The sequence below is a fragment of the Mastigoproctus giganteus genome, chromosome 8 (genome assembly GCF_048544385.1).
Source record: "Mastigoproctus giganteus isolate SK-2022 chromosome 8, ASM4854438v1, whole genome shotgun sequence".
NCBI classification, from domain to species: domain Eukaryota; kingdom Metazoa; phylum Arthropoda; class Arachnida; order Uropygi; family Thelyphonidae; genus Mastigoproctus; species Mastigoproctus giganteus.
Window position 1 is genome coordinate 17,939,678 of NC_143582.1, and position 23,558 is coordinate 17,963,235.

Below are 23,558 nucleotides of genomic sequence, written 5' to 3' on the forward strand. Positions count from 1 at the left end.
GAAAGAGGAAGAAGTTAGAAAGTGCCAAGTCAAGTGAATAACTGGGTGTGGCAAGATCAGTGGTTGCAACAGCAATGTGGGTTGGTACATTGTCATGAAGCAACAGCATGCCTTTGCTGATCATTCCTAATCACTTTTCCATAATTGCGACATGTAATTCCTTCAGTAAATTAATTAGGCGCCTCCGTAGCCAGGTGGGCAGGAGCAGCAGTGTGTGGCACATGCTTCTTGATTAGACCGGGGTTCGAGCCTGTGCCCACCAAATACAGAAAGGTCAGGGAGCAATATGGCCTTAGTGGCTAATGCTCCTAAAAACCAAATAACAAACAAACAGCTTCAGTAAATTGCTGCAGTAAAGGACATTGATGGTGGTAACCCTTTCCAGGTAATTTGTGAGAATAATGCTCTCTATCTCAGAAAACTGACAACAACACCTTCCCTGCAGATGGTTGCACTCTGTACATTTTGGGAGTTGGTGATGATAGATGTTTCCCATTTTTTTTTTTTTTTTTTTTTTGAAACCTGTTTTGTTTCTGGGTCAAAGCAATGTATCCACAATTCATTTGTAGTCACCAATTGGGAAAAATACATATCAGGAGCTGTTACACATGGTGATCAGCTCAGCAGAGCAGCTGCCCTTTTTCTTTCTGAAGACGTGAATAAGTGAGAAATCCATCATGCTGAGACCTTATTCATATTCAAATCATTGTGAATTATGATCTCCATTTATTCCAGTCTCAGCAACTATTAGTTTAATTGTTATCTGGCAGTCATTGAGGATAAGCTGTTGAATTTTCTCCATGAATTCAACAGTGAGGTATGGATGGCCACCCACTGCTTTCCTCATCATGGACACTCTCCCAGCCACGTTTGAATTGTCTCCACCAAACCAATGTTTTACAATGTACAGATATTGTAATGATGGACAGATATCCCCATACATCGTAGCCATCTCCTTGTGGATAGTCCTTGGCTGCTTGCCTTGCAAAAACAGGAATTTGATAATGAATCAATATTCAACTTTATCCATGATGACACTGTCAAACATTCAGCTCTGTAACAAAAGAAACATAAAAATTAGAGAAATGAAACTTCTGGCATTTATTTTTAGATAAACAAGCAATATCATCAATAAAATATAAAATTCATAGATTACACAGGAAGTCAGAGGAAAAACTTTTTGTATCCCCTTCATACATTAGAAATTCAGTATTTCAGTCTTGGTATTCTTATTAATTTTGTTGATTATTTTAACTTTTTATGAAGTTGTCTTTGCACAGCATTTTCTTTCATGCATTTCTGTATTACTATAGCAAAAGAGTAGGTGTGCATCAGTAGTGGAAAATGATGCAAAAAAAGCACGCTTGTACAGTGTCAGCCAAAAAAAAAAAAATAATAATAATCTTCCCTGTATGATTCCTCTTATAATTTGTCTAGTTCCTCCTTAAATTTATTGAAACTGTATGCTTCCACACTGCTAGATAGAAGTTTATTCCAGCAACCTGCTGGCTGAAAGAAAATTTCTGCACATTTGTCATGCAACCTGATGTGCCATCAACATTAGCTTACTCAACCATCCAAAGCCTTAAAACACTTAAATCATATCTCCTTGCAGGTTCTTAGTTTCCAGATATTGCAATTTGCAGAACCTGAAGCCTTTTTTGGTAAAAGTGCTTTTTGGTTCCCTTCACTGCACCTGTTCCGGCAGATCAGCATGCTTCCTAAAGTGAGGCTGCCTGTATGCAATACTCAATATGTGGCTTAAACTTTGCCTCATACAGTGAAATGATCACAATCCTAATCTCTGCTGGCAAAATTCTTGTATGGGGTGGGGAGGGTAAAAAGTTTGTGGCCTGGGTATGAAAGGGCAGTGGTACAGTGTTAAAAATTTCTGTACTTAAAAGTATACCACTTCAAATAGTAACCCACCAAGTTTCATCAGTTTCAGTAACATCTTTTTTAAAAAGTCCTGAAGTCAACAAAGTTGTGTGAATGGGGAAAGACTGACAAAATCAATCACCATGCATTCATCCAATATTTGAGAAAAAAGGAACTAACACCAAAGGCAATTCATGAGGATATATGCTTACAACATTGAAGAAAGATGACCCCACTGCATGATCTAGTGATGAATGATCAACAAGTGATAGTTCAGTACATTTTTACTGGCATCTAAATGTGTACCACATAATAACAGAGGATCTCATTTTGAAAAGGGTATCAGCACGATTGGTGCCAAAGTTGTTGACAGCAGATCAAAAACGAACAACTGTTGTCAAGTCAAGTGAACATTTATATTGCTTTCAGGCAAATCCAACAAATTTCCTTGCAAGGTTTGTGACCATGGATGAGGTGAGTTCATCACTTTCAGCCAGAGACAAAGAAGTAGTCAAAGGGGCATATTACGCAGACCTTGTGAGCCTCTTTCATGAAAACACCGAAGAAAAGTCAGCAAAGGAATTTTGTTGCACCAGGACAATATGCCTGCTCAAGTCTGTCACTGCCATGGTTGCACTGCATGAGTGTGGCTTGGAAACATTTGACCAACTCCCATATTCACCAGATCTAGCATCATCAGACTTTCACCTGTTTCCTAATTTGAAAAAAATTAACTGGCTGGCATCCACTTTCCCACCAACAGTGATATCATTGCTGCAGTGGCTGCATTTCTAGAGGCACAAGTGAAAACTTTCTTTGCAGCTGGAATCATTACATTGCAGCATTGATAGCAAAGGTGTATTAACTGCAAAGGGGATATGTTAACATGTCAGACTCCTCAAATAAACCGTTCAATACTCAGGCCATCAACTTTTCATATATCATTGACCAAACCCCACGAGTTATCCTAGCTGCCTGCCTGCACTGCTCAAAAAATTTCATATCAGACTGTACAGTTACTCCTAGGTCTCTTTTGTTCTCCACCACCTTAAATATAGTAGCACCATATTTAAGTTATTTTAGGATTACTGCTTCCCATATGCAGTACCTTGCATTTATCAATGTAAAAAATTAGTTGCCACTTCTCAGCCCCTCTGCCTAATTTTTCTAGATCTTGCTAGAGTATTATGCCTTGATTTCTGTCATTAACTTCCTTGGCAACCTTTGTAACATCTGCAAACTTAGAGAATAAGCTTGATATACCTTCATAAATATCATTAATAAACATAGAAAACAACATTGGGTACAACACTAAACCCTGGGGAACTCCATTAATAACATTAGTCCAAGAAGAGTAGCGCCTATCGATAACCACTCTGTCTTCTGCTGCTCAGCCATCCCTTTATCCATAGCAGCAACTTGCCCTTAATGACACACTGCTTAATCTGTACAGCAGTCTTTTATGTGGAACAGTGTCAGAAACTTTCCTGAAATCGATTATATTGAGTGAAGTGAATTGGGGATATATTCACACATCTTCAGTCCATAGGTAAATCCATGGTTGCTCTCATAAAAGTATGACTAAAGGTTTAATGACTCATTTGTTGCCTCTCTCAATATAGCTGGATTTACATTTAGCTTCAATAGTTCCACTTTCCTTTCAATTATCACAAAATCGTTTAGCTCCCTGTAATTTGATATATTCCAGCATTCACATTCCTAAAATATTCGTCAAATATCGATCAAATATGTCGTCAAATACGTGAACATAAATACAACATATCTATTCAGTTTTTCAGCAACCTGAACAGGATCATCAACTATTATACCATTCATATTTACTGGACCAATGTGATTTTGTCCTTTTCTTTGTATTCTCTGTCAGAGACTTCTTGTAATCTGCCTTAACAGTTTTATGACTTGATTGCAGATTAATTTATACCTACTGTATGTTTCTGTATCTCCTGATAATTTATAAGCATCCCATATATGTTTCTTCTCTGCCACTAGTCTCATCAGGTCATCTGACACACATTTAGATCTAAACTTTAAACATCTCTTAGTTGTTATAAAAAGCCTAGTATCTTCTATGATTACTTCCTAAATGCTTCCCATTTAGAATTTGCTGTTGGTAACATCATCAGTTTTTCCCACTGAATAGATTTTAAAACTTGTCTGAGACCATTGTAGTCACCTTAACAAAAGCAAAAATCCTTCCCTTTGCCTTAAACAGTAGTTACTTTTTTAAATAAATCCTACATCAATACACTGGTCACTGCTCTCTAGTGTTTCTTTTATGCAGATTTTTAATCCATGTAGAGTTGCTGCTGATAATCAGATCAAGAGTATTGCTTTCTCTCACTGCCTCTCTAACATGCTGGTTTAGAAAACACTCACCTAGTAAATCCACAAAGATCTTGTTGCAGTGTGAGTGACCAGCCCACAAGTTCCAGTTAATATCTGAAAAGCTGAAATCCCCATTTATAAGATAGTCTGATATAATGGCCAACTCTATTGTCTGCATAGTTGTTTGTTATACTCATCATTATTATTAGTCCTGTAACACACGGAGAGGCTGCTCGAAATGTTCAGTGCGGTCGCATTTTACTGTGCTCTGTGTTCAACATAGTTTTCTTGTCGGATCTAAATCGCCAACGGTGTTGAAAGATTGCCTATCGTGAGGACGCAATGTACACTTCATACAGTGTTAATCTCCATCCTCTAGGACAGATACAACAGGTAAAATCTTTAATAATTGCTTTCGAAAATTATGTTAATAAATGACTATATTCACATAGTCAGACTGTTCAAGGTACGCCGTCAAGGTCGCGAGCCTCGCAAGAAGGCTTGGAAGTGACCCCTGCAGGTTAATCCTTGCCTGAAGCTTCTTCACTGCCTTCACATAAATAAGGAATTTGAAACAGTATGGGAAAGACAATTGTAGTACATTCCTACTGTAAAACGAACCATGTCCGGATTAACATGCCATTCTGCATGTGGGCCAAGTAGCCTTACTCCAACTGATCTTACCTTGCTGGACTGATTGCAAGGACAAAGACTGTGACTGCTATACAGCGCGGCCAGAAATCGCTTAATCCTAATTCTTCTTGTGGACTGCTCCTGGTGTGAACGAAATCTCAAGGCTTACTGAACTAAATTAAAGTCAGGTGTTTCTTCCAGGTGTGGTTAAGTTTTAGTCACAGGAAAACCGTTAACCAGTGTAATGATGTCTGATGATTATTCTTTATCGGACATGCCTGGAGATCTAATATTAGCTCCAGACTTTTTAAATACTGGGTTGAAAGAACCTATAGACGAATTTATAGAAATGCTAGGGAAGGAATTGCCCCAACTGGGATCACCTGAATGTGCAGCTGACTCTCAGTCGGTAAATAACCCGGGTAATTTAGATTACTTAAGTGTTCTGAAAAATAATTTTCTAGATATTTTTAAGTCAGGATCCACCGTTACCCCCCTCATGGTGGTGGAAGCTGGTAAAATCTGGAACAGTATGGAACGATTGGTGATTGATCTCACCATCGACAATGAGAGGTTAAAAACAAATTTAGACTTAAGAGTTTTGCCTACGTCCACCCCTGTGGCCACTTATGCTAAGGTGGCTGCAGCGAGCCCAGGCATAAAGACTGCTGCTGAACTGATTCCCTCGGGAACTCGGTCAAAGCATGTAGTGTTGATTAAAGCTAGTGAAAAGTGTGAATTAAAAACGAGTGAAGAAGTTAAACAGGTGATTGCAACGAATTTTAAATCCGAACTTAAACGGATTAAAATAAAATCTATCACAAAAGTTAGAGAAAAAGGCGTTGCAATTGAAACTGCCACTGACGAAGACATTACTAAATTAAAGAACTGCCCGAAATTTGGGGAACACAAATTAATTGTAGACTCGCCCCGAAAACTAAACCCGACTGTGATAATCTATGACGTACAAAAAGATATGTCAGACCAAGAGTTCTTGGAGGATCTGTATGTCAAAAACCTGTGCGAGCACAATGTTAGTGAGGAAGATTTCAAAAAGGGGGTTAAGGTGAGATTTAAGATTAACGCTAAAAACAAAAACAACAAACACTGGATAATTGAAGTTCCTGCCTATATCAGGCGAATAATATTAAAAAATGCTCGCGTCTACCTGGGCTGGTCGGTTCACAACGTGAAGGATTTTATTATCGCTTCACGTTGTTTTAAGTGTCTGGCCTATGGGCATTCGGCTAGATATTGTAGACAGCAGGACTACACATGTGGGCATTGTGGACTGCAAGGTCACCAGTCGCAATCGTGTCCCACTCCTGAATCACCCGTTACATGCCCAAACTGCAAAATAAAAAAGAGGAAATCAGATCACTCATATCGTGACTCGAAGTGTCCCGAGTTCTTGCGAGCTCAGGAGGTCACCAAATCTCGCACAAATTACATTCAGTAAGATAAAAAATGTACAGCATGGTGAGAGATTAAAAATATTACAGTTAAACTGCCAGCGTTCTGCATCTGCAATGAGTGATATCTCCAAATTAATTACGGATCACAAAATTGACATTCTAGGACTTCAGGAATTATACTCCTACAAAGGCAAAGTTAAAGGATTACCAAACGGCTGTAGGGTGGTTCAATCTAATGTATCTGTTACAGGACAGGGTGCAAATGCTGTGTCAAGGGTGTGGGCAGCTCTCGTTATAGCGGACAAGCGGATCACGGTCACGAGGGTAAATGGTCTCTGCTCCGAGCATGCGGCATGTGCATGCTTGGAAGGCAGTTTTGGACAAATATTCTTCATCTCAATCTACATGCAGTGCTCACAGCATTCTCAACAAATTGAGCCTTATCTAAACTTCCTTGAGACAGCTTTAATTAGGTTATCAGGCAAAAAGATAGTTATAATGACCGACTCAAATGCTTCTTCCACCATGTGGAACAGCCCCATAACGAATAATAAAGGTGAATTACTGGAAGAATTAATAATAACTAACGGATTGATTGTCTGGAACACCCCTGGGCATTTGCCCACTTATTCATCCCCTTCTGGTCAGTCTTACATAGATGTCACTCTGTCGAATGCAACATTCGGGAGATCCATAGAAAACTGGACTGTTCACTCCTCTTGGTCGGTAAGCGACCACAATGTAATAACCTTTGACATAATATCTAATGAAAACGCAGCAGCTTTGAGGGGAACTCATGACTTCCCCAGATACAAAACTCGACAAATCAATTGGAATCCTTTTGAAAAACTACTTAAGGAAAAATTTACGGAGGAAAAACTGACAAATCTGACAGACCTTACTTTGGACCAGCATCTAAAAGAATTGATGGCAATCATCACCGAAATATGCGACGAGACGATTAAGAAGAAACAGAGAAGGCAAAATTCGGTTCCTTGGTGGTCCCAGAACCTTTCTACTCTAAGGAATCATACAAAGAGCGCAAGACGAGATGTTCAGAGAGCTAGGAGAGATGGTAGACCTGAAGACGAGATAAACCGATTGAATGAAATATACAAAAACGCGAGAAGGACATATTTCAACAATATTTACAAAGAAAAACGCTCCGCTTGGGAACGCTTAGTTAAACAAACTATGGACCAGGAGCCCTGGGGCTTGATTTACAAGCTGACTCTAGACAAAATTCATCCGGGGGAAATATTCTCCTCTGTACTTAGACCTGATAACTCCGAAACCCTGACATGGGCCGAGACTATGGAAACAATTTTGGATGAATTGATCATGCAGGATGAAACTGTACCAGAAAGTCCGGTACAAACAGGCATTCGTTTAGAACATCTTTCCTACATAGGCCAAAGCCACGAAGATGATTTTGACAGAAACGAAGTAGGCCTTGCTGTTGAGACTTTGCGTGATGGAAAATGCCCTGGACTGGACCTATTAGAAGTTACCATAATAAAAAGAATCTGGAGCACCTGTCCCCAACTGATGATGAACCTCTTTAATGCCTGCCTACAATATGGATCCTTCCCCTCTCCTTGGAAAAAAGCAAATCTTAAATTACTCATTAAGAATCCCAACAAAACAGCAAATCTGGCAAATTCATACCGCCCAATTGCTCTACTTCCGGTCTTCGGAAAAATACTAGAGAAGTTGATTGTAGCGAGATTCCAAAAGCACTATAGAGAAAGAAATCTAAACTACAAATATCAGTTTGGCTTCACTGCTGGGATGTCTACAGTGGATGCCATTAACCTAGTTATTAATAACGTCTCAGCCTCCAATAAAAAGTATGTCCTCGGCCTCCTTGTGGACTTCAAAGGGGCCTTTGACACTGTTTGGTGGCAAAGTGTCCTGGAGAGGTTCCGAGAGGCCGGGGTCTCCGTGCCTATTTACCGTCTCATCACGGATTATTTCCAGAATCGCTCACTTGTGGTCTCCAGTGGATCCTGCTCTGTTGCGAGACCTGTGACTCGCGGTTGCCCTCAGGGATCAGTTCTCGGACCAGTATGCTGGAATGTGGTCCTTGATGGGTGGCTGGCTACCGAACATAATTGCACTACTAAGATGGCCTACGCAGACGATTTAATTATCCTTGTTTCTGGAAACTCCAGACTACAACTTGAAATCCGTGCCAATGAAGTCCTATCAGACCTAGATGAGTGGTGTAGTACACATAAATTAACTATTTCTGTTCCCAAAACAAAACAAATTCTTCTCAAAGGAAAATTAGACCCAAATAGACCTCCATGTATTAAGATTAAAGAACAATCAATAAAATTAGTTAACTCGTACAAATACCTAGGAATTATGTTAGATAACAAACTTCAATTCATTACCCATGCTAAATACGTACTAAGCAAAATCAAGACTTTGACAGGCAAAATAATCAGAATTACCAAAGGTTCTTGGGGTCTGAAACCCTCTACTCTCAAGCTGTACTACAAATGTATATTTATTCCTATTGTCTGTTATGCTGCGGGCGCTTGGGGCCCCAGTATACGCAGAGTCATGGTGGAAAAAATCTTGACTCAAGCCCAGCGCTTCTTCCTGCTTGCAACTTCAAGAGCTTGTCGCACAATTTCAACGTCGGCATTACAGGTAATCAACGGCAAACTACCAATTAAATACGAAGTGCTGTACAATTACTTTCAGTATTGTAGAAGGAAGGGTATTGCGGCACAATTCAACCAGTTTTCTGTAAACCTAGACGTGCCAGTGAAAGAAGACAACACTAGATTAAGAAACCAGTTCCTCCAGGAATGGCAAAACGAATGGACTAATGCCAACACTGGAAGAATTACTACCCTTTTTATACCTCAAGTTTCCGAATTTGACAAAAAACATTGGCCCTGGTTTAACCCGGGTCTTCACCTAACTTTCCTTTTATCCGGGCATGGTAGCTTAAACTCAAAGTTATTTACTCTGGGTTTGGCTGCGTCTCCTCTCTGTAAATGTGGCTCAGAGGAGACAGTCCAACATATAATCTTAGAATGTCGATATTATGTAGACATTCGATTTGAACTTCAGGCATTGACCGAAGTTTACGATGTAAATAACTTCACCAAGTTTTTAGAATGTAAAGAAAATTATGAGGCACTGGCTAACTTTGCAGACAAGGCCTTCCGCAGAAGGAAAGGACTTGCCGGCTGAGAATAAATATGTAATGTAATAAGTGTACTACCACTGTATATAGTTGCCTCCTTGGTATTAATCGCATTGTTACAAGACCTCTGATGAGGAAATGTATTTGTATTTATTGCCGGAAGGCATTATTAGCATTCAGAATATATCAGTCGATGTGCCAGGATCACTGTTGGGTGGACGGTGTCCTGGGACTTCGGCTTGTAAAAAAAAAGGTACATAAATTGTAAATCTAAAATTGTATAAATTGTAAATCTTACATTGTATAAATTGTAAATCATAAATTGTATAAATTGTAAGATATACCGGACCTCATTGTAACCCAACTGGTAGGTCCTAACTATCTGTATAGTTGTATAAGTTGTGAAGGTTAATACAGAAATTGGTGCCTTCAACAAATTGTAATAACTTAGTTTCAAGTGTTAAGGTTATATAATATGTTTGTAATCATTCCTGTGAAGATGCTGGATCAAGATGTTTTGTAAAACCACAAATTGTAAATAATGTACAGTTACTCTTCAGCGGCGGATAGGGGAAACCCTGGAGCCCGCAGATAATAATAAAATACTTTGAATACTTTGAGTCCTGTAACACACTCCTACTCTCATCCCCCCAGTGCTTAAATCACTGGGAAAACAAAAATGTCTATGTTCTTATGTTTGAATGGTATAATGATTTATATGACAGAGGAGGAAATAATTCCACATTAATCATATTTTTATTCATAAGGGCTGAAGTATGACTTTTAATTATTAGTTTAAGTTAAACTGATAGTTCAAGTTATCTAACCTAGAGTTAAGGTGATTTATTGCATATGTATTGTAAAAAAATTATGTGCACACTTTCACAATAATTAATATTTATTACAATACATCATTAAAACCAAATTTTATTACATTATTGTGTAGGCTGTGTTGCTTATCAATGGGACACTGTTGGCCGCTCAATCCTCCATAAATTGGACTGTTCTAAACTGGCACCTTGTTCAGAAAGCCTTTTTTCAATTAGTATTGAAGAACATCTCAGTCGTAAGTAAATATGATATAATTTTGAAAAACTGTTTAAAAATATTTAATCTGTTTTACTATTTTAGTTTACAGAGTATTCTGAAAAATGTTTTTGACTTTTCTCGTTTTCAGTCACTGAGATTCATATAGTGATGCAAGAGGCTTTTAAAAAAATAAAATTTAAAAAAAACTGAGAATCCACAAAATGTGCCCTTTATATATTGAGGGTTTAGTGTCAGACAATGTTAACTACAAAATTGAATTTTCTTTTTGTGATAATTTTAGTTTTACTTTATACAAATAACAATGCATATCATGTCATAGAACTGTATTTCTCTAGTACTTTACAAGTTAACTTCTGTAAGTACATTTCCGGTAAACCAAGAAAATGTCAAATAACTTTTTTTTGGTTAATTACAAAAACATCAACTACAAAATGATTTTGTAGTTAATGTTGTTTGATACTAAACCCTCAATATGATAGTATTAAAATTTAGTGGTGTGTTTTTTTATATATATATATATATCAAACACTAATTTTGTTATCATATTGCTATTTAGTATTTTCTTATATAAAATATAGGTTGTTCAAATGAAGCATAGAAATAGCATATGTTTATTTTTCATTCCATTGCGCAAAAGGTCATAAAATTACCATGAGTAATTAGACATTTGTCCCAGCCTTGCACAAACATTCCCTTGACTTAGAATTCGGTTGATCGTTATTTAAATTATAAAGTTTTTTATTACTGTAGTTGTTATGAAAGCACTTATCTAAGTGCTTTCATATGGATTAAAAAATCTTTGAAAGATTTTTTTTAATGGACCAAAGATATTCTAATTATGTGGAGAAAGATTAAAACTTTGGAGATGATGCTTGAACACTTCCCATGGAAACTAAATCCATCCAGTGTAGACATGAAAAACATCTACTATTTAGTGGGGGAAGGGATTTCAATGCAATAATGAAATGCGTTTTAGTTATTATCCTTGTGCAATTTAGCAGCAGAAATTCTATAACAGTCCTGTGTACATAAAAAAAATGAGTGCAGACAATACAAATAACAGTGTTAGTTTGCCAAGGTTCTACAACAACTTGAACAAGTGCCTCGTGATTCAGTGCAACAATTTTGAAGGTAAGTGATGTTGAAGGCAAATTGCTGTGTAAAGCTTTATGAGAGTGAAATAGTGAAAGTGATGAACTCACTGTTTGTAATGTAGATCTTGCATGCAATATATTTTGAAGCACCAATGGTCCAAGCATGATCCCAGGGGCTCACATCTGATGAGTATGGGCTTGGCACACCCAGGGTCCTGAGCTTGGATATCATCATTCTTCTCTTTCTTGGTGATTTCCTTCTACTTCTCTCTCTCTCTCTCTCTCTCTCTCTCTCTCTCTCTCTCTCTCTCTCTCTCTCTCTCTCTCTCTCTCTCTCTCTCCCCCTGCATATAGATAATAATTATTATTATTGCTTATAGAACTTGCTAGAAATTTAGTTAAGTATGAAGATTGTTTTTACTTGTGTTTTCTGGGGAGGAAGAAGGACCTAAATTACTTTTACTATTTCGTATTCTTTTATTACAAATTTCTTTGATGATACAGTCAGTTGGGTTTGGCATTTTCCACCAATACAGAAAAACCTAATACTGAATTCCATCATTGATGGGAATGGGTAGAGATCCCCACCCTGACCTCAAGTGGATTTTGAATTAGATTCTCCCCCCCCCCCCCAGAAACTTGGATTTTTTGATTTTTTTTCCTACTTACAAAAAAGAAAAACCAAAAGACAAAAGATTGCAAAATATTGTATAAATTATCATAGTGAATTATCATTCTCTGAAAGTCTAGCCATAAAATTCCTTAGTTGTGTGGCTGTCCAAAAATACAAAATGAAATAAATATATTGAAAATGATTGCCACTGTCTCCCAACATTGTGTGGTGGATTTGAATAAGTATTATTTTGTTGAAATTAAGCAGTGTATGTTTGTTTAACTGTAGTACTTAAGTTTTCTACCATAGAGTGAAGAAAAAATTTTTTTTTCTTTAAAGCACCAATGTTTCACAATAATCATTTATTTTCTTTTTCCCACAACCTCAGAACTTTGTTGGAGGTAACCAATAAATGTTTCATTTGAAACTTTGGACACTTTCTTCTTCAAGGACTTAAGTTAGCAGTTTTTAAATGGATTTATTTTATTGGTCTGATTAATCTCATAAAATCCAAAGTGAACATTTCTACTTATAGAAAATTTCTATATAAATTCACAAAGGCTACAAGAATAAAACTAAAGATGAGTTTTATAGGATATGATTAAGCAAGGTTATGGTGACAAATCAACTTATATTTTGTAACCACCATACATGCTAGACCTTCCTCGTGTTGATTTATTTATTTTTTTATTTATTTATTTTTTTATTTATTTATTTTTTTTCCTATAATGAAATCAATCCTGAAGAAATGAAATTAATCCTTAACAGTGGTTCAGCCCACTTGGTGGAGCAGGTTGCATCACACTTTGGTGATAAAAATCAAGCCAGTCAGGGAGGGAGGGAGAGAGAGAGAAAGAGTTACTGAACTGATTTTAGCAACAATATAACTAAACAGAACTGTGTAGTAGTAGTAGTAGCAGAAGAGGTATTCTTTCAAGATGGTATGGTGTAAAACACTGCATCTTTTAAGGAGAATAAATAGTGCTGAAGCTTTGAAACTTTTGTTACTAAACTTTAGCTCTGAAGTTTTTACCTTTATTTTAGATTCACTAATTGGCTTAGTAAAGGAATGATCTAATAAGTTATAATTCTGAAGAGAGTTAAGTGTCGTTTCTAAGTCTGAAAGTCACAAAATTATTAAATTTAATTCCTTTTTTTTTTAAAATGATTCTAAATGTAAATTTTCAATGCAGATATGATCAGATCTTTTCTGATCTGTAATTAGGAAAAATTGTATCAGCCAATATAGTAAAAGAATCAAATCTTAGTTTATCTAGAAAACTGATTGGTTAAGCAGAAAAAAAAGATCTGAAAGTAGTGGCTTGTAATACTGTTTTTAAAAAAGAAAGAAATTTAATAATGTAGTTTTATTTTATTTATTTTTTATTTATTTATTTTATTTTTTATTTTTTTGTAGCTGGACGATGTCAGGTGACAGCTATGGCAGCTCTTGGTAGCACATTGTATATAGGAACTACATGGGGATGTATAGTTGTTGCAGAGGGTACAACAATGAGGCCGATCACCATTTTCCGTCCCTTTGAAGAGGAAGTGAAAGCCATTTTACCTCTTCATTTTCATCTCTCTGAAAAAGCTGAATCTCTTACCACTGATCCGGTTAATATTCCACATATAGCAGCTGTGGGAAAAGGTTACCGAGATTTAATTGGCAGGTACACATCTCTTCCAACTGACAATGTACAGTCTCATGACAGCATGTTTTTGATCCTGTGGAGAGCAGATAACTGGTCAACTGGGTGATTTAGCAATATTATATTTCTGTAGTTTTATAATTATGCTGCTGCTTTTTTTTTTTTTTTTTTTTGTATTTGTTAGGGTTGTTGAATGTGATTTCATTTTATACAAAGACTGAAGGCATTTATTAGAATACAGAATAGTGTATTGTTGATTTTTTAAATAATTTTTAATGTTTTTGCCTGAAACTGTAAAGGAAAGCAATTGTAATTGTAACTTTTATTTAAAAACTTTTAAATTGTATGAAAACATTTTCATATTTTTAACAGGATGTTTTAAATTGTTACATCACTGTAAATATTTTTTATAAGTTTGCCAAAAAATATCAGCGCTGTCACTGTAAGTGTAATAGCTGTCTTACATTTAAGAACAAAGTTCATTTTTTGTAGTATATATTTAAGTGACTGTGATTGCATGCATACTTGTATATAATTTTGCAAAGATTAATTATCTAGGACATAATAAGTTATCATATATACACTGCATCTTATTTAGCATTGTATGTAATTCATGTTTTTAATATTTCTTTTGTAAAATATGAATATATATTTAGTTATTTTTTAGAAGATACTTCAGGTTTAACTGAAGATTATATACATGCTAATATAGATATTAAGTAATGACGTACCACCCTTGTCCCATCCAAAAAAATAACTGAGCTTTAATCAACTGAATATTTTTAAAAATGTATATATAATTGTGTGTACATAGGTGACTTATTTATATCTATATATTAGATGACAGCCTCTTCCTTGAGGTTCTTAAGGGTGCTTAGTGCTAAGAAACAACAGACATAAAAATAATGTATATTTTTTCCATAAAATATTTCTTTTTAGTAGCTAAAACATAAAATACATTTTACAGTTAAAACCAAAGTTGAAGATGAAATACTTGTCTAATGTTTGTAGAAAATAATAGTGATGACATTTGATCATTTTAATTACTTCAAAAAAAAAAAAAAAAAAAATTCTGTAAATGTAGTTTGGTCTTTATATGGTCTTTCAAAGACATATCTTATATTAGTAATTTTCTAAATAGTAGTTTGAACATATTACTCCATAAAATATCATATATAATGCGTAAACCTTTTTTTTTTATTTACTTTATATAAAAATCATTCTGTATATAGCTGTCATGTCTGCAATGTGCTTATGGTTATTAAATTGACCACGGTAACAAAAAAACTGAATCAGGAATAAGGAATTTTGCAAATATCTTTCACATTTATAACTGAAAATAAAAGTCTTGTGTACTAATGGAAATGGTTTTCCCCAAGTATGCATGGAACAAGTTTGTATTTTTCTTTAGACAGAATGTATATGCATATAAATTTTTATTTCTTCTGAAAATATATGAAATCTCAATAGGTTTCATTCCATTCCTCATGTTATCGGTATATTTCCCCCACCCCCCACCCATTTTTGGGAAATTTTCGATGTCAGATGGTTGTGAAAATAAAACATGGTAGCTAATTAACTGCAGCATATGAAAACTAATAATTTTCATGCATAAAACCTTGCAGGCCTTCATAATTAAAAATTTTATTTTTGTGTACACATATAACTTTTGCTTCTTCAGTACAGTGAGAGCAGTAAAGGTACAGTAAATCCTCAATTTTATAGAATAATGGGGGAGGGATGTCATTTATTTCCAAATGGCTGTTAAATCAAATTTTTTGCAAGACCATTTATACCCCATATAATTAACAGTTTAAATAATTACCCTATATATGTGTGTATTAGAAGCAATGAAATAAAGTTAAACAATAAAAAGCAAGCTTTTATTTATCTTAACTTTAGAAATTGATACACGGTACATAGTTAGTAGAAAATAATTTACCATGATCATATAGTGGTGTCTGAAAAACTATTCAGAGTCAGAGCTAAGAAGCCGAAGTTGAGATACCGGTGAGTCAGACTTGGGAATAGAGTGTCTGGTGAATAGAGTCAGACCTGAGAAAAAGTATATCCTGGTGGGGAAGTGATGGCTGTTTACTGGTTGAATAATTGTGATGAAGTAGCAGTTTTCAAGAAACTATACAGTTTGTTTTTTTATTATACTTCTTTATGGTGATAGATCTGAACTGGCAAAAATGTTCAAAATAGGGCGGCATTACTTGGTCAGAAGGTGCAGCAATATAATCAATGATGTCATCTAGGCGTTCCTTGATGGCAAATAACTTCATCTTGGGCCTCACTCTTCTTGGACCTCTTCTTCACCTTTGTCATCCCTCAGCCACTGTGCAATATTGTCCTCGCTTGCCCATATCCCCAAACCTTTGTAAAAACATGGTGGAAAGCCTAACCTCATCTTCTTCGAAGTCTAAGTTGATGTTGTGGAGGATCTTCTTCCATCTATTGAACAGAGTCTGCTTTTTCACTTTGTTTCAGGCTGCAACAAAGTTGAAGATTGCATCACTCAAACTGTAATTTCTGTGATTCAGCAGCAACCATGTTCCCCACGTATCAGTTACAGCATCCTTTTCCTACTCCAGCGCAAGTATGATATTATCCAAAACTTGCTAATGTACAGGTGCTTGCAGGAAGTGATGATCTGCCAATCAATAGGGTAGATGAGAGATGTTATATTAACAGGAAGGTACAAACACTTATTGCTTCTGTCCTTGCCAGTTTTTTAGTATTATGATGTACTAGAGTAATACCAAATGGAAGGTAGGGCCTTGAATTCCTTGTGGGAAATCTTGAGGAAAATTACTCCATGTAGGGCTGAAATACATTCCTTACTTATCTTATGCCCTGTGGTAGACTTTCACGAGCATACACCTGAGATGTCTTGGGCATTACCCGACAAAATAGACTTTCATCAACATTATACACTTTCAATAAAACTAGTTCCTCCTTCACAAGTAATTTGTTCAGAAATTTTTTAAATAGCTTAACATCCTTTGCTGCTAAACTCAGTTATTCCTAACAGATCCTCTTATTAACAGTATATGGCATGTATGAAATTCCACTTTCCTGGAAGGATATTTGCATGCATTCAGCTAATTGGTTTCCAACTGAATGCAGTTCATCACTGTGCACACCTCTGCCAGCTGGGTGCCATTGTACAAACTACTTATAAGCTGTATCTTTGAGTTAATACTTGCTACACATGCTTTCTATTAACAGCCATTGAAACATTTCCATCAACACCATACGTGCGTGAAAAAGTTTAGCTTTGCTTTTTACAATATCTGACAGTTTGTTGTTTCATGCATCATCATCATCATTATCAGCCATCTTCAATCCACTGTAGGATGAAGGCCTCTCCAGCAACTTCCCAGTCCCTTCAGTTTTGTGCAATGGCCATCCATTTACTACCCACGAATTCTTGAATTTCATCTGTGCATCTCTATTGTTGTCTTCCAGATTTTCTTTTAGCTCCTCTTGGGTACCATCTGTTGTTTTCTTAGTCCATCTGTCATCATGTCTTCAAGCTATGTGTCCTGCCCAAGTCCATTTCAGTTCTTTAGTTTTGATAAGAATGTCCTTTACTTGAGTTTGCTGCCTAATCCATATGTTTCTCTTCTTATCCAACAGTCTGATTCCTAATATAGTTCATTCCATTCTTTGCTGTGTAGTTTCAGCTTCTCTTCCATTCTTTTGGTGAATGCCCAGGTTTCACTTCCATAGTCATGGTGGGGAGTATACCGTGGTTCCTTTTTTTTTTTACGTTTCAGACAAATTGAGATATTGTTCCTAGGTATGTGACTATATTTCCTGAATGCTATCCATCCAAGATTTATTTTTCTTTTGACTTTCAGCCATTTATCAATATTACATCTAATGTCTTGTCCTAGATAAATATATGAATCCACCTTTTCAATTTTTACTTCTTCAATGATTATATCTCTTGATAATGTTGCCCTTGAAGAAGCTTTCAGTAGATTGGACTGGTCGCACAATGTTGTCTGCAGATCATAAATGGTTTAGGTACTCTCCATTCACATTGACTCCTTTCTGCGACCAGTCCAATCTACTGAAAGCTTCTTCAAGGGCAACATTAAACAACTTTGGAGATATTGTGTCTCCCTGTCAAACTCCTTTCTCAATTTTAAATTTGCTACTGTCTTTATCTAGTCTAATAAAGGAGGTAACATTCTCATATAGTTTATCATAATGTATGGAATGTCTATGCCTTGTCTTTCCAGTGCCCAAAACATTGCCTTATGCTATATGGAGTTGAATGCCTTTCCATAATCTACAAATGCCAGGCATAATGTTGTTTTTTATTCATTTGCTTTCTCCATTAGCTGTGATAATACATGAAAGTGATCTTGCTTGCTCTTTCAGTTGATTCTCGTCAAGTATTTTTTCTAGCCTGTTAGTAATGACCTTTGCAAACAACTTGTGTATGTAGGACAACAAGCTAATTGGTCTATAATTTCCAACTTCTGATTTATCTCCTTTCTTCTGCAGCAGAATTACAATTGCATTTTTCCACTCCTTAGGCACCACACCTTTAGTGTATTTTGTGAAGAATCTTGCCAGTTTCTGTGTCATGTCTCTTCCTCCTAATTTTAACAACTTTTTAGTAACTATCTTCACCTGGGGCTTTTTGATTCTTCATTTTCTTTAATGCATGTTCTACCTCATCTGGAAGGATATCAGGTATGCTGTATGTGTTTAATGCCATATTCCTGAAAAATGTGGGAGACAGATGCACATCACTGTCTGAATTCTTTGACAGCTTTAATTTCTGCTGAACACTTATATGCACATGCTTTCTCTCTCTCTCTCTCTCTCTCTCTCTCTTTTACCAGTTTTCTTAGGGGCCATGATGTTATGCTTAAGTGAGGTTATAATTAAGAAACAGGGCACACCTGAGCACTCAATAATATGATAGCATACATATCCATGAACAGACTGGGACACCTACTGGTGGCTGCCGTTGAGTTCCTGGTTTTCCCTGTCATTTAGGCACACTCAAAATACACTCTGCCTCACAAGCCCCCACTAATGTTATGTAGGAAAACACTGTTACTAAAGTATGGTGTTAAGATACAAACTTGTGCCTCACATCCCATTCAGTCATACCTTTTCAACCCACCTTTAGAAAATCTCTACAGAAATAAACCTAGCATAGTAAAACCAGCTGGTATTTGCCTTCTTGAACTGTCACAGGCTTGGAATGTCTCCATCTATTCAACAGATAGCAACTTACTCTCAACCACTATGGGCTCTTCCTCCTCTACCAACCTGTGACACTTACCTCTGTCAATGAGGAAAGAATATTTTAAAATCATCAAATGTCAGACGACTTCATGCGGGTCACATTCAAAGATATATTGATTTTTCCAAAATTTATACAGATGGCTCTAAATCTAATGCAAATGTTGGAGCAACAGCAGTGTCTTCAAATATCATTATTTCAGCAACCCTTCCATCTGAATTCAGGATCTTCTCAGTTGAATTATATGCAATCAAACTAGCCTTAGAAAATCTGTTTTTTAAAATCTGTTATTTACACTAATTCCCTCAGCTCAATCATGGCACTATCTTATTCTTCAGATAAAGTTCACCCTGTTCTAGTTGAAATCAGAAGCTTATTGTTACAAATTGAAAAACACCATAAACTGGTCACCTTCTGTTGGATTCCAGCACATTCTGGTATTTTGGGCAATGAACTGGCTGATAAAGCTCCAAAAAATCCATCTACCTTAGATTTAACCAATAACCCTGTTCTGGCATCAGACTATGCACTAACCATTCAGGCTGCATGTCTGTCAGAATGGACAGCACTGGCACTTGCAGACTAATAATAAACTTTTTCAATTTAAACAAAATCCGAAAATTTGGCGCTCCAGTGGCCATACATCAAGACGAGAAAAAGTAGTCCTTTCAAGAGCAAGAATAGGTCATACCCATCTGACCCACCTCCATTTACTCACAGGAGATGATCCACCACAGTGTTCACATTGTTCTATAAATCTGACTGTGAAACATATTCTAATTGACCGCCCCTACTATAAAGAAGACAGAACTTTAACCTTGCTATCACTGGTTAATCTTTGTAAACCAATAACTCTAGAAAATCTCATTGGTAACAAGGCAAATATATCTGAATTTTTTAACTTCCTCAGGCGAACTGGACTTTTTAATCATTTCTGATTTCAGTTTTTTTCTGTCACAGATTAAAAATTTCTAATTTTTATATAATAAATGAATAGGCACATTATAGCCATAACAGCTTATGTGCCATTAAACCACCATAACAACAATACACTCTGATGCCGGTCACTTTTTTTTTTTTTATTCATCCATTAAATCGAAAGACCATTAAAATTACAGACATTTAATTTTAACAGATGAAAGACCATTAAAATTAAAATAACAACCATTCCAAGTATGCAGTCAAGGTGTGTGTGGTCCTCTGGGCTCCTCAGTTCACAACTTGTTGATGATCTCTTCTCCAGTGGAACCTTTCTCTTGTGGTCATCCTCAACCTCATGTTGTTTGGCATTACAAGAATGCAAAATAAGAAAATCTGTGAGATTTCTATTCTTTGACTTGATCAGATTACTGTTGTAAATCTTCTGGTGTCAATGTTTGCTCAGATTGTGTCAGCGAAATTATTCTTGTATGGATGAAATTCTTTATTCCACACTCCACCTTAAAAATCTGTTTCTTTATCTAAACCGTGGTTTTCCAATAAATGAGCTAAGGCTGTTCAAGATAAAAATGTTTCATAGTGCAATTGTCTTGCATCCAAATCTCCAGGTTCATTTTTTGCCTACACCAAAGTGTGCAACGATTGTAAAACAGTTATTAATCAGTCCAAACTAGATTTTGAACAGGCTGAGAGTGAAAAACTTACTTCTTGTCCAAATGGTAGTCAAACATTCTGGTCTCTTGTCAAAGCTATTGGCTGCAACTTTTGCCCATCTCTATTAAAACCTAGTGGTTCTATTGCCACCTCAGCTAAAGATAAAGCCAACCTGCTAGCATCCTATTTTTCTTCTAACTCTTGTATAGATGATTTCAGTAAATCACCTCCTACCATTCCCAGTACACTCTATTCAGCGCTTCCTATGGTCTCCATCAAAAGAATTTTCAAGTCTTGATACTAAGAAAGCACCAGGTCCTGATGGTATTTCTCCACTTGTTCCCAAAACCTGTGCTCCTGAGCTTACTCCTGTTCTGTGTTGCTTTTTTATTTTGTTGTTTTCTTATTCCACTGGTGTGTTTCCCTCTACTTGGAAATTTCCTCATATCCAGCCAGTTGCTAAAAAACATAACAAATCCCTCCCATCCAAGCATTGTTCCATTGAACTTCTATTCTTTCTAAAGTAATGGAGAAATCCATCAACTGCCAATTCCCAACCTCCTTAAAATCCTTCTATCTCATCACCAGTATGGATTCCATAAGTGTCGATCCACTGGGGATATACTGACTTATATTATCCATCTATGAACAAATTCAGTGGAAAAGTTTGGTAAAATTCAAGCAGTTGCTTTTGACATTTCAAAGGCTTTTTATTGTGTTTGGCATAAAGGTCTTCTAAAAAATCTTTCATTTTATGGATTGCCAACTTTTTTTTTTTTTTTTTGTGATTGGGTTTAGTATTCTCTCTGACTACTCACTGTGAGTGATGGTACATGGCTGTCTGTCTTCTGCTTCTCCAAGGTTCTGTTCTTTCTCCCACTCTTTTCCTCGTGTATATTAATGGCCTTCTTCCACTGCTCAGAAATTCAATCCATAGTTTTGCTGACAATAGCACATTACATTCCGCCTTCCAGTTTGAGAAACCTTGCCCTGCACCAGCAGCTTCAACTTCTCAAATATCTACTACCAGATTCCTTAAATGCTGATCTCCAGGCAATTCTCCTGTGGGGAAAAGATAACTTAGTTAATTTCAATCCTTCTGAAACTCAGTCCTGTCTTATATCTCGCAAAACGTTTTTTTCTGCTTCTATGCTTATCTTCCATGACACTCTGATTTCTAGGCAAGATCATATCTCTCTATTGAGGATTACCCTGACTTCTCTTTTGGCATAAGCACATTACAAATTAGCTTCCTCTGCAACTAAAAAAACTAGATTTTCTCTTTCGCTCTTGGTGTTACATTTCTTCTAAACAGTTACTGCCTCTGTACAAATCTCAAATCCTCCCTACCATGGAATATTGTTCCCACATTTGGGGCAGTGCCCCTATAACCTCTCTCTCTCTCTCAGGCTTCTAGACTCCATTAAAAAAAAAAAGGGGGGGCAGTTGGCTTAATTAAATGACCCATCTCTTACAAAGGCTCTCCACTCTCTATCTCAGATGTTCTGTTTCTGCCTTTTCTATAGGTACTTCTGTGGGCACTGTTCTGGATCAGCTTCTATAATCCTCCCTCTCTCATCCAAACACATGCCGCAACCCTTAGCATCCTTGTACTGTCCAACTTCAAATTCCGTTTTCTGGAACAATCTCTCTTCATACGTATTTCCCAAAAATTACAATCTACAGAAATTTAAGTCTAATATCAACAATTATCTTCTCAGCCTTCAACCATGCATGGTACCAAGTACTATAGGTTCTGATACCTTTCATGTTTGGGGATTAAAAAAAAAAAAAAAAAAAAAAATTAAGGCATATAAATAAAATAGAGGGTTTTCAAAAATTGTTTTTAATTTTGCATCATGTACATATAGTGTGTAGCCCAAACACTCCCCCCTTGCAATGTTTCTGCATTTAATTTGAAAATGAAGGATTCAAAATAGGTTTGAATAAGGTGCAGTTTAGAGCCAAAATTTAAAATTTTTTCGGTAATTTAAAATTGGTTGACTTACAGACAACCGGTTTACAAACTTTTGTGAACTGAACGGTTGTAATGACTTGACTTCAGTACTTCCATATATGCATATATATATTAAATAAATTATAATTTTAGACAATGCTATGTTAAGTCACCAGTTTTTGAATAATAATGTGCAGTGGGTTAAGTAAAGGTTAATGCAAATGAATTATAACTAATAACAAAGAAAATATATATGTAGTTAATGAATAAATAAATAAAAGATAATCATAAACCAAGTTACATGTTATCTTATCAAGACACCATAACATGACCATGGTTTATGAAAGCAAAAAGTATTTCGATTAGCCAGACAGTTTAGTGCAACTTCTGCAAAAAAAAATTAATTTTGGTAAGTTTTCCAATAAAATTGATGTACATCTAACCCGAATGGCAGTTCTCCTGAACCCATATAATTCTAAAAATTCTATTCCTATTTTATCACAGCAGCTAAAGCAGTAATATATATATATATATATATATATATATATATATATATAGTTTTATAAAGTAAGACATTGTAGTGGAACGTGTTTATTATAATCAAGTTTTTGTAGGTTCTTAATATTCTTTTTATTTATATTTCTCATTCTTTTCTTTTTCTTACTTTTCTTCTATTAGGCTCAGCACCTTGTGTTAAATACTTCTCCATCGTTTTGTATTTTCTGTTAATTCTTTCTAATTTCATATATATATATATATATATAGGTATATTTAAAAAGTAATAGAACCAAAATATTCCAGCAGAATCAGTGTTTGCAGCTTGGCAACTGCTTTTTTTTTCACTCATTTCTCGTACATCTTGTATGCTACTCTTTTATTTTTA

General features: G+C 35.9%; 1 protein-coding gene across 1 annotated transcript in view; it reads left to right on the forward strand.

The window, feature by feature from the left end:
* Lrrk (Leucine-rich repeat kinase) overlaps positions 1-13,956 on the forward strand; it is a 431,475-nt gene extending 417,519 nt beyond the window's left edge. Inside the window, exons 33-34 of the mRNA XM_090380151.1 lie at positions 10,385-10,504; positions 13,613-13,956. Coding sequence (XP_090236277.1) covers positions 10,385-10,504; positions 13,613-13,956 — 464 coding nt within the window. The remainder of the gene's footprint in view (positions 1-10,384; positions 10,505-13,612) is intronic.
* Positions 13,957-23,558: the final 9,602 nt, after the last annotated feature.